The 12,314-nt window shown below is 37.5% G+C and overlaps 1 protein-coding gene across 2 annotated transcripts; it reads right to left on the bottom strand.

Annotated features, from left to right (window-relative positions):
* Positions 1 to 1,593: 1,593 nt before the first annotated feature.
* Positions 1,594 to 8,240, bottom strand: LOC116171812 (annulin). Of its 2 annotated transcripts, none has more exons than XM_031488814.1 (5): positions 7,958 to 8,240; positions 3,750 to 3,983; positions 3,044 to 3,700; positions 2,648 to 2,994; positions 1,594 to 2,601 (listed from the first exon to the last, which is right to left on the bottom strand). In XM_031488814.1, the coding sequence occupies exons 1-5, from the start codon at positions 8,058 to 8,060 to the stop codon at positions 1,702 to 1,704; spliced, it is 2,241 nt and encodes a 746-aa protein (XP_031344674.1). In that variant the 5' UTR covers positions 8,061 to 8,240; the 3' UTR covers positions 1,594 to 1,701. The 2 variants fall into 2 exon arrangements, with proteins under 2 accessions (XP_031344674.1, XP_031344675.1); XM_031488815.1 differs by lacking the exon at positions 7,958 to 8,240 and adding an exon at positions 4,052 to 4,164.
* Positions 8,241 to 12,314: the final 4,074 nt, after the last annotated feature.

Raw genomic sequence — 12,314 nt, 5'->3', positions numbered from 1 at the left:
CCTTTGTCGTGATCGGTTATAATTCCTTATATCTTAAGAGTGAATTATCAAAGGAAAGTACCTACAAAGGGCGATTGGGACGTTTGGAAGAAATATAACCATTGGGCATTTAAATAAAATTTGATACATAGCCACTTTGAATCAAACCAAATTTAACGTTAGTTTCAAAATTTCGTTTTGCGCATGCGCAGTGCCAACTTTCTTATTTATGGAGGGATTTAAATGAAATTTGATACATAGTCACTTGGAATAAAAGCAAAGCTAAGATCAGGTTTAAAATTTGGTTTTGCGCATGCGCAGTGCCAACTTTCTTATTTATGGAGGCATTAAAACGAAATTATGATACATAGCCACTTGGAGTAAAAGCAAATGTAGCGCCATTATCCAAATTTGGTTTTGTGTAGGATGTGCAGTGCCAACTGTCCTATTTACGGAAGAAATTTCGTAGGTGTGTTTAAAAAAAATGCGCTTTATCTGCACAGGGGTTGTGCACAATTTGTACTTGTTTATGAATATTTCATTTCATTTCATTGCATTTCATAAACAATTCATTACATTACATATTGTGAACATTTCATAAAAATGTCATTGGATATAGGATATTATGAACATTCCATTGCATTTCATTTCTTTTTATAAAGATATCACTTCATTTCATGAACGTTTTACTTCACTTCATTATCATTATTTTATCTCATGAACATTTCTTCATTTCATAAACATTTCATTTAATTTTATAAAAATTTGATCTCATTTCATGAAAATTTCATTCTCATTGAATGAACATTTTATTTCACATCAGGAATATTTCATGTTATTTCACGAGTGAACACGAAATTAGATCACGCAATAGTAGACGGAGGACACTTTGTAACCTGAAGGTCCAATCTTCAAATGACTATAACTTTTGTTTGAAACGTGATTTTAAAAAACTGTTGGACAATTTTGTTCCTTACTCATCAACTGTGTACACAACGAATTTCGTGGAATCCGCATTTTCATTGTCCGCCCAAACGGCCCAAGAATTGCAGTGGAATTTTTTTTCGAATTTTCAAAAATTCATATTCGTGATTTTCATGTTCAAAAACCCCCAGATGCCAAATTTCGTCGAAACCAGAATTTTTTTCGCACCCTCATTTAGGGGCGCGCCCTTTCGTGGTAGGAATTTGGCAAAATCGTAAATTGCATACACAAAAACCTATTTTAAAAAGGTGCCACTAGTATTTCTAACTCTTATGGTTGCTGAGAAAAAAATTAAAGAAGAATGCAAATTTCACCACTTTTGTGGGAGCGACTCACAAGCGAAACACCTTGGACCCTCGGTTTAATTGGAAAAAATGCTTGTTTTGATCCCCTCTACCACCCAATTTTTTTTACATACTTATATTTAACACCCTGTATACCACCATGCATTTTATTTCATTTCATGAAAATTTCATCTCATTTGATGAACATTTCATATCATTTAATGAAAATTTCTTTTCACTAGGTAGCGCCCGACCCACGACTTTCTTTTATACAGTTGCTTGTTTTTGTCCAGTACTTGTTAGTTGTTGATGTTGGGCTGACTTGCTGCACTTACTAAAAAAAATGTAAAATTGCATAATTTAATAAAATTTAATAAATGTTTATAAATAATAAATTCACGCTTTAAATATGTACAAATACTAAATTTAAAAAAAAGGTATTTGGTACCCACGACTAGCTCTGCCCGTTATCTAATTTGGCGGCCTCTACGTTGAAATTTAGAAATCCGTCGACATCTTCCAAATCCGAGGATTTAAACGTCGCCGCAATCGTTTGATCTCCCGATTTAAGTGGAATAAACTTGAATTCCACCAGCGCCTTCTTTCCCGGCGCCACGACGCCTTTGACTCTCAGTGTTAGTTTCTTTTCAAACCCTGGGGCATCAATTGTAAATTCGCATTTCTTCAACGGTACCGGTAGAGGGTTTTCCACGTATACGTCGACGCGTACCTCTTGATTCTGTTTTGGTGGCCCCAGCAACACTATCTTTATGTCCGGTTTGCGTACGCGAAATTCATCTTGCGTGTAGTATTCAAAGTTGGTATCTTCGACTGACGCCAGACAGCCGACGTTGAAAGCGGCTTGGTCCATCAGCTTTTTGCTGTATTCGTGATAAGCTGCGCTGGTTTGTAGTTCCGTCGACGATTCAGCTTTCACCAGCACTTTGAATCTGTCCTGCTTTATGCATTCGCCAACTTTACCGGTGTAGGTAATGGCATCAATTCTCAAAGTTACCATCACCGTATAATCCTTGGACTTGCTCACGTTCCTCATTACTAGCGTCACCGCGAACGGTTGGCCTATTTTAATGTCGTCTCTCATTTCCAAACTGAAGTCGATGTCATTAAAATCGTCATTCAAGTAATAGCGAGCGAACATGTTTTCAGATTGGCGTAGAGCTTTGAACATTGTGGCGCGTTCTTCGGCGGCGTTCTCGGGGTATTTGTAAACTCGAGTGATGTCTTCGTAATCCCATCGTCCGGGACTTTTGGTAATGATTAGCTTTCCGATACTGTGGATATCTTTACCTAGCAGCTTCAGGGGTTCGTTTGGACCGGTATATCTCCAATAGACCTGAAAATTGGGGTCAGTTGCGGAAGGAGAGTAAGCGTGTAGTTACCTTATCTGCGTTAACTTCGGCGAAAAGGAAGCCGGTGTCGTATGGACGTTTAACTTCGCCAAGCTTAACGGCGACGACCGACGATGGGCCCACTCTGTACATGTCATCGCTTTGTTCTTGTGGAGTAGCATCAATCGCTTGCCAACCCGTATACGATTTCCCTAAATCAGGTCTTTGCATCCACACCTCATTCCAGACATGAAAGTTCCAGATGGAATCAGAATTCATGTCTTCGATCACTTTACCGTTTGCATCCATAAAGTAGTCTAAAGTTAACGAGTTTTGAGTGTCATGGGCCGACTTGTAGTTGGTAACTGGACGGCAAGGTATACCAACAGCTCGACATACTAAAATTCATCACATTAGCTCGTGGATCAAACTAACGGAAACCATTACTAGTCGTAAGTACTCCAGAGAACACCCAGCATTGCCCGTACTTCACCGGCTTCTTCTTCTTATAATACTTTTGAAGGATTTCCATGCTCCCAATCCACTGAGTCGGTGCAGTTCCGTCTGAGAAATCCTCACTCCAATTTCCCATGACTGCCCCATTGTCGTCGACGGAATTCACCGCGGCCGATAGAGCTCTGGCTATGAATACGGGGTCGGCCCTAAAGCTGCCGTGGATTTTACCGATATGCTTAATTAGGTAAAGAGAGCATTCCAGCACGTCTTTCTCGAACTGGTGGTACTTCCAAATACACGGGCGTATACGATTGAACGTGCCCCTGTATATTAAACCCACATCATTTAGCACAGTTTCCTCTCTCCATTCTTCATGTTTTAGGAACACCTGGTCGATCTTACACCAGGGGTTGAACAGGATGTAAATTCCCGTCTCCCAGCTGTAACTGTAAGCCTCGCCGTCTATAATTTTGGTATCTACTTCCATGCGCCATTTTGCAACAACACAATCGGAAGCGGGAGTTATCTGTACTGTAACGGTATTATCCTCCACCGAACTGCAAATGACGTTCCAGGGGAAGTGCCTATTAAACTGCTTGATCATCGGCACGCAAATCAAAGTTCCATGACCAAAACTAGACTCCTCATCTAAAATTTAGGTATGATTAGCCAGAGTAACTGAAAGGGAGGTACTCACCTGAGACGTTAAAAATAAAAGAAATTGCATCTTTAGCCTCATTATAAGGTCGATTAAGTGCCAATATAATAGTAAACGGTTGACCCCTTCTGACAACGAGGTCGGGTTCAATTGATCTATTCATTAACTCATACTTCGAGGTATGATGGGCTTCGCCATTCAATTTGATACAGGGGTCAATTTTTCGGACGATCAATATATCGGCCTGCTTCAATTCTTGCACAGCATTTTCGTCTGAAAATAAATTACATAATTACATAATTGGTGCAATTTTTCACAATTAAGGAATTATATTAGTTAACCTTCGGAAGATTTGGGTTGCCAAGGGCGTTGATGAGGTGCGGTTTTGATCATTTTTCTCGTTATTTCTCTTTGTTAAAAAATGAAAGTTAGTTTAATTTAATCAACGCAAATTTATGCGCCGACTTTGTGTACTCAATCGAAGATTTCTTTCTGTACTAAAGTAGCTCACAAAGGGGTACTTAAAAATACAATTTACAAAACATTGTAGCCTTAGCCTCATCGATATTTCTGTAACGCCGGGCAAAAGTTTGTTATAAATACTTTTAATGTATACTAATTCTTGTAAAAAGCTATTGATTTTTAATCTCAAGTTGTTGCGTATATGCATCTATTTTAAACAGTGGCAGCTGGACCCAAATACAACAATTAGGGTATTTTAGTGAATTCATGATTGTTTGGTCACATTCTTCAGGTCATCATCTGATCCACATAGTTTGAAGTAGAAGTTGTTATGCAAAACGTTTTTTTTTTTCGCTATTAATTCGATGCAAAATATTGGGATTTCATTCCAAAAGAATTTTACTTTTAGCAGACGTTGGACATCCATGAATAGTAAAAGTTATTATGAAGACATCAGACCGACACCACGTTTCCACTTCGAATGACAAAATTCCACACTAAGTCGGAGGCATTCGACATTTGTAACACATTTCCGTTACTAAAAGTTGGTCCACCAAACGAAGGGTTATCCACTGTGGCATTCGGTACATGGAATGTCATTGCATTGCATTCCAGCAGTATTGAAATACAGCGATAACTAGCAGTACTGGGCGTTATTGCTGATAGTACCATTGACTACGTTTATTGCATGATATAGTAGTTGAGAATACACCCACACAAATGAAAGATGAGTGATGACGAAACGATGTGTACAGTGTGGGAATGGATCAAATAGCAATAATTTTAGAACTAATTAAGTAAGTGCTAGTTTATAGTGTCCTAATTCGAAACTTATTGCTCCTTTATTACAACATCGGTTACAGAACTCCACATCATTCCGATACAAAATGTAATTAGTATTTGTACTAATTAAGTGCACCGACTACAAATTGATTGCTCTTAAAATCCGAATGTACCTTTGAACTTCAACTTCCAAGTATTTCTTCTCGGTCAATACTTTGGTGTATTCTATGACTAAAAGTCCAAATAAACAGGTCCGCAGACGCTTCGTTACTGAGCTACAGGGTGTTATAGTTCTACCGTACCTTTACAATTAACGGGCAAACACAAAATACAATTTTCAATTCCAACTGCCAAAACTAATAAATACACGATATTATCCAAGTAAAACCAGGGCCTACTCTGGTCCATTTTAAAACTTATACTTTCATTTAGCTAACTACCGAAATTTTCTTTTCTCGATAACAGTTACGTAAAATTATCAGAAACCAAAAAGTGTCGAAACAAATCAGAAAATTAAATTCTTGTCTCACAATCTACCAGTGGCGCACTAAAATAAAGTTCAGGAGTCGAAAACGGAACGTGATCCTTGAAAACACAGCACCCTGTAGATTCTCACCACCATTGACAAGACCAATGATATAAGCCCTTCAGCATAACTTATATTTCAAATTTGAGAGAAGTATCTTAAAAAGAAGAAATCTTGAAATCTCAACACCCCGTAGATCGGTAACGAAGCGTTTTAGTACCTGTATGAAGTTTTAATTATAAAATATCCGAAAGAATTAGCCCCTTTCGTATACAGGGTGGTGCACGGTAAGTAGGAACATAGGGATTTAACATGGGAAATTAGTTTCATGCTATATCCTGCCCTTCTGTACATTTTACGGAAAAAACTGTAGAGTTCAAAGTTGTTCAGAATTAAAAGGTGCATTCAAAACTGTTTTTACATGTTTTGTTAAGCTTTTGGTCGAGCTTTTGGTATACCCGCAAATTTAAAAATAAATTTCAACATTTCTTTTATTAATATCAATATCCTCGTCAATATCCATGTCTTTTGTTGTTTTATGAAAAATAAAATCTTGAGCTCAAAAGGTTGCGTCGTGAAGTTCAAAGGTAATTTTTATTTTTCGTCGATATGGGATATATCAAGAGCCATAGCGTCGGCCATAACAAATCTCAAGAAGAGAGTGGCACAGGCTCAAATTTAGTTTTTTGAACACATGTCATGTCACATTGGTTAAATATTATTTATTCTTATGCATTTTTTAAGTATTTTGTTCTAAATTGGATTATGATTTTCTTGCAAAAGGAAGGTTTAATTTTGTTCAGATAAAAATCGAATTATCTCTACACAACTACAGCGCGTTCTCACCTCCAGAGGCAGGATGGGGTCTTATGGAATACATGGCTCTCTTACTAATTCGTTCTTCGATAACGCTATCCTTGCTCCCCATAGCCATGATGCCAAACTGACATATAATTGAATTGAAGTATGAAAATACAACATAATATTCTTAAGCACCATATTGCATCTGGAGGTTGCGAACGCGCTATTTCCATGCCAACGCATTGTTTACAACAAAAGAACGATTTATTTTTCCAAAGTACTCTTCTCATTTATATATATCGTATATCGAAATTTTCAAAACTATTAAAGATCCTTTAAATTTTTTTCAAAATAATTATTCGTAAAAATAAGCATTGAAAACAAAAAAAAACAGATTTTCCCATTTTTCTCGGAAAATTTGAGGTAATGTGAAAAAAGTGTAGATAGGTACAAAAGTTATTCATTTCATTATTTCCTACAACTTTTTTACTTCGAACATTTTCATCTAAAATTAACTCGAAAATTAATGGTTTTGCCACAAACACCCCTTTCAACCCCTAGCGATTTCTCCCGCGGAAAAATTCAGCTGTTTTGATTATTTTTCCCCAATTTCTAATCTTGTCACCCTCAACTGCATGAAAAACCCGGTTTGGATCGAAAAGTAACTTTTTTTAAGTAAATTATTTTGCTATTTAGCATGGACTAATAAATAGCGTTACCTACTTCTGCAAATAGTAGGTACTGCGCCCTCGAAACGTAAACCGTAGCTATACCTTTTTATATTCATTCTAATAAAATTTCTACAAAATACCTATAGTGAATGGGTAACCGGACCTAACTAAACATGGAAGCTATAGGTGCGACTGTCGTATTTGAAAATGCGTCACCTTCTTACATAAGATTTCGCAAAAACACATGTAAAAAGAAATAATGTCATTACAACTTGCAATTAAAATTCTTGACATTACACAGAGAGCGTCTTCAAGGGCGCCAATTTTTTTGAAAAATACTCAGACATCGCTTTTGTTTGACAGTTTGAATTGTTAAAAATGCATTTTGAGACGACACATTTTCAGGTGTGAAATGCATATCTCAATTATGCTGTTGACTGGTAAATAAACAGGTAAGTATACAGAAAGAAGCGATGATTTCCAATGATTAGTAAGTCAAGGTTATATTTATGTTGTTACTAAGATTTTTTGTACATTTTATTGGCTATAAATATAAATTACGTTAACGTCTCGTACACTCTGCATTTTTGTACAGTGATCACACTCTTTTCGACTGCTCTGCTAGGTGCACGAAATTAACATTGGCGTCATTCATTCATGAAATTAATAGGAGACATGACAATTAAGGATACAATGTAAGCGTGTACGTGTTTAATATGAGAGTTCATTCCCATCTAAATACCTTTATTCCCGTTATAATAAAAACCTTTGTTCTATCATTGAATAAATAATGTTTTTATGTAGTAGAAAATGTAAGGCCCTTATTATAAGGACTGCAGTTCAGGGGATATATTGAAAGGGTTCTATGGATTACCCGTGCTAAAACCACGAGCACGACGTTACTATCCAAACTTATTATAAAATGTTAAAGCAGAAAAACAGGACATTTGTTATAAATCATTTTCCTCCGCAACTCTCGACTTCATAGTAGGAGTAATTCTCACCTGCTTCTTTGGGTTTCGGTAGCACATGTAGAGGCACCTCATCGTTTGGTGAAAATTTGGCACGAAAACACGAAAAACAACCATCACACTCTTTGACACCCATCGTGTTTGGAAAAACACTTTCCTTTTTCGGTTCCTTTGAAATAGGTCAGTATTGGTATATTAATTAAAGTGTAAATGTAGAACGATCTTGATATTAAAGAGGCTGCTTCGCGACTGGGTTTGTTGGTCATGTAGCCATATATAAACGTTGAGTGGGATCTTACGTTTGGTCAAGACTTGTAATGTGTTTAAAGCGAGGTATTTGGTCAATATTAGTCATTAACTAGTATTGCATACTTTGAAGTTTAGCAACCGTGGTCACATGACGGTGAGCGCATTTCCAGTATAATAAACCCATTCATCAAGATTAGGTATGTTATAATTTTACACGCCGGACACCGGATTTATCAATTTATGTATATCTCAAATTATTCTACGTTGACGCCATCACCTTTTTATCGGATACTTACCTGTAAAAGCTTAGTAGGTGTACCTGTACATTGTTATTCACTCACTGCTACTTGCTGTTTGCTGCTACTTATTTTCACGAAGTATTATGCATTTATACTTCAGTCCTTGGTATATGAATAATAAATACGTTATTCAAATGAAAAATTTTTTGGAAAATGTTAATAAATAGTTCACTTTTAGAAATTCGGGCCCTTAAAAAACGACCCTGGGAAACGTGTGAAACGCCCTTTCTCTAGATATGTCGAGAGATATGTGCACGCATAGCAATTAAAAAATGAAAATCGTCGCTTTGATTTAACTATTTTAAAGATTTGGTGGTCGGGGTTATTAAACTGAAGATTATTCCCAATTGAACCAAGAGTTGCTAAATCTGGTATACAAATGTGCCAAAATTGACATTCTATTTATGGTCTATTATGAATTATGTATTGATTATCAATCTCGATAAACATACCGACCGACAGACCGACATCATCTAGATTTTGTTTGATTCGATTCCTGGTGAGGGTCATTTTTTACCTCAATGCAATACCTCCCTTACTAACGTGCGGGTGGTAAAAAGCAAACTTTTCGTTTTCATCCTGTATCTCAGAAACAAACGTAGCTTTGATTCTGTTTGTGGTATTGAGCTTCACAAAAAATGGCACAGGGCCGCCAAAACCGTAAATCTCAATCTTTAAAAACAGCTGAGATACACTGCAGTCTCGACCAAAATAGGACACACGGTACATACATACCTATCCATTACATAGATTATTTTTATGTAACCCACCTCAAATTTCTTCTAATTTAATGTTTACAAAGGAATTATATTTTCCGGCGTTAAAGTCTACGTGCTAATGTCTCCAAATACAAAACATTTGCACCTTCTGAGTAATTCACTTGGCTCCTGCACAAAAGACAATTCACTCAATTCACTGGTATCAAAAATTTCGCTCTGCAAAAGATATAAAATACAACCTCCGCAATAAAAACGGTTTGCTTATAAAAACAACACTTACATTTTTTTTGGGGTTAAAAACTCAAATTTTTGCTCAAATGCTCAAATTTTGTAGACGATATTTACGCTCGAGCTGGCCGCTCTTCTTCTTGTCACCAATGGCCCGCGAGAAAATCCTAAACGGAACCATAAACTCCTTTGCTCGCGTCCAAACTTGGGGAGCCCCCTTCGCGTTCTCTAACCAAACAAAATCTACCATCTCTGTCCCGAAACTGTGGTGCCGGCTAGGAAAACCGCAACGGAAGGTACGCAATGCGACAAATCTTGTGAATTTCTAACGCAGCGGTGTGGTATCAATAACCACTGGTATCAAAATCCGCCCGAATTTAATTTTTTAAACCTACTCGACATATGAAAATTTACGCGGCAGTAATACAACCCAAAACTTTTTTTACGAATGTTGCCAAAAAATGATACTCTCCTTTAAATCTTATGGGTTCTAATTTAAAAAAACTCGCAACCCCAAAGAAATTCAAACCGTTTTAACTATTAAAATCAAATTAAATTCTCGCCCACATAACATTGAAAAAATTAAAAAAATTTAAATTAAATAAACTGCTCTAGTGGACTCCCCTTACATGGGGGAAGCACTACGCTCCTCGCCTATTATAACCCCAGGGTGAATCCCAGGAACTCATTTTGTAGCATGCTGAGTCGACGAATTCTGTTGACGGGCCCAGGCATCGAACCCGACACCTTCATGTTGTAGGCTGGTGTTCTTAACCACTCGCCTACCCCCTCCAAATCCAAATTTAGTTTTTAAAAATTCCAAAAAAACCCAAATACAATTCTTGGTCGAACCATATAAATAGCATAAGCTCAGGATTTTATGAAATTTTGCGTGGGTGCATTTTTTTGTATACCTATTTAAGAACAAAACTATCAGTCAATAATTATTCATCATTTAAATTCAAACCATCTCCATTTACTTACCTTGGAGGATAAATTGCCAATTCCCCAGAGAAAATGTTATTTCTTCTGAGAACGCCCTCCGGTCCAAAGACTGCGATTTACAATATAATGTAGACTTCCAGTTTTATCTAGGTAAATCGTCAATAATTTCACAGGTCGGGTGTTGTACGACAAAGATGTAAGTCTTCTCCACCTCCATTGCCTGTTGTGAGGAAATTTCAAAGTCAAAGATGGCCACATACCGGGAAGACGAAACCACCTCCAATTAAGATAGCAGAAGGTTTCGTACAAAATACTAGTTGAGTAAGAGAGTTCAATATACATAGCATGGGAACCTCCCCAAATGTGACTACTTCCAAGCAGAGTTGGACTGGGTCAAGCATAGAGTAACCCAGTGACCCGGTGACCCAGTTAGTTTACTGACCCAGTGACCCAGTTGACCCAGCTTGACCCGGTGACCCAGCTTGACTCAGTGATCCAGTTTGACCCGGTGACCTACTTGACCCGGTGACCCAGCTTGACCCGGTGACCCAGTTTGACCCTGTAGCCCAGCTTGACCCGGTGACCCAGCTGGACCCAGTGACTCATCTTGACCCAGCTTTACTCAGTGACCCGTCTTGACCCGGTGGCCCAGTAATTAAATTATTGTTAGGTATCATCCAAAACAATTTCACGTAACTTTTAATTTAAAAAAAAACTTCCTCAATAATATTCGCCAACAAGCACGTAGCCCAATTTCATTCAAGAGAACTAATACCTAAAAAAATCAAATGCATTTGTTTATAGTTTGTACTCCAGTAGTCAATGAAAGTATTTAGAGAAAAGATTTATTTGGATTAAGCTAACTAGTAGAAAAAAATTAAATGTGAATGAGCACCTAAGCAAACTGGTAAGCCCTGAAGCAAAGAAACGAAGGAGGGAACTGTTTAGAAATAACATTATTCTAATACAATTCGGGACATGGAAAGTTTTTTAGGGCAGTATTAAAGCAAACATCACAGAAATCGCAGTTGTCAAGCAATCGAGTATTATTTTCAACAAACCAGCATTTCATTTATTTCATAATCTGTACACTTAAACCGAGGGCACTGACTTAACTGCGTTATTCGATCAAACTAGGTTACTGGGTCGAATTGGGTCTCCGGGTTAAATTGGGTCGCTGGGTCAACCTGGGTCACTGGGTCAAACTGGGTCAGGATCTAACTGGGTCACTGGGTCTAACTGAAAAGAGTATGACGTGACCCAGCGACCCAGTGTAATTTAGTGACCCAGGTGACCCAGTTGACCCAGTGACCCAGTCAGCTTCCAAGAATTTTACGGTTTTATCAGTTCGCCAAATGTTCTTATAAATATTTTTATTTCGAAGAAGGCCACCGTAGAATCCGATCTAAACATGTGCCCATACTAGTTTTGGGAGGTTTTTCGCTTCGACAAATTGAAATTTTGCCTCCTCCCGCGCAGCAACTCTCCTTAGATCCGACCTCTCAGTTCACCGATACTTGGTCTACGCACGTGATCAGCAGTGGCAGTTGGCATATCCTTTAAAAATCGAAAAATGCAACCTCTGCTCGTAACTAAAAACAAAAGACTGTAGGTCAGTTTGGTTTTCAGCATGGGCTTATCTCAAAAAAAGATATCGAGACTGCGAGGTTATTTTTTTTCACTTGTACTTTAAGAGTTGACCCCATACTAACGACCAACTTTGGCAACCCTGTACAGCCTGCGATAATAATACGAGTTGAGGAGGTACATACAGGGTTGGGAAAAATTACCAGAACTGTCGAATATTTCGAAATATACAGGGATTATCAAAAAATGTCTTATACAAAAGTTTTAGGGTTACCTATCGTGATAAATTGAAGAGTTGCCTACAAAGTTGTGGAGATTGATAATTTTTTTTTTTAAATTGGAACACCCTGTATATTATTACTT

The sequence above is a fragment of the Photinus pyralis genome, unplaced genomic scaffold, assembly GCF_008802855.1.
Source record: "Photinus pyralis isolate 1611_PpyrPB1 unplaced genomic scaffold, Ppyr1.3 Ppyr1.4_LG5, whole genome shotgun sequence".
In the NCBI taxonomy this organism is placed as follows: Eukaryota; Metazoa; Arthropoda; class Insecta; order Coleoptera; family Lampyridae; genus Photinus; species Photinus pyralis.
Note: the sequence above shows the minus strand (reverse complement) of the source record. Positions and strands in the feature narration are given on the sequence as shown.

Excerpts from the sequence above, each read along its gene's own strand:
- LOC116171812 (XM_031488814.1), bottom strand. The coding sequence starts at position 8,060 with ATGGGTGTCAAAGAGTGTGATGGTTGTTTTTCGTGTTTTCGTGCCAAA. Across the intron at positions 3,984-7,957 it reads ACCGAAACCCAAAGAAGCAG|ACGAAAATGCTGTGCAAGAA; the intron begins GTGAGAATTACT and ends ATTTATTTTCAG. Across the intron at positions 2,995-3,043 it reads CTCTGGAGTACTTACGACTA|TATGTCGAGCTGTTGGTATA; the intron begins GTAATGGTTTCC and ends GATGAATTTTAG.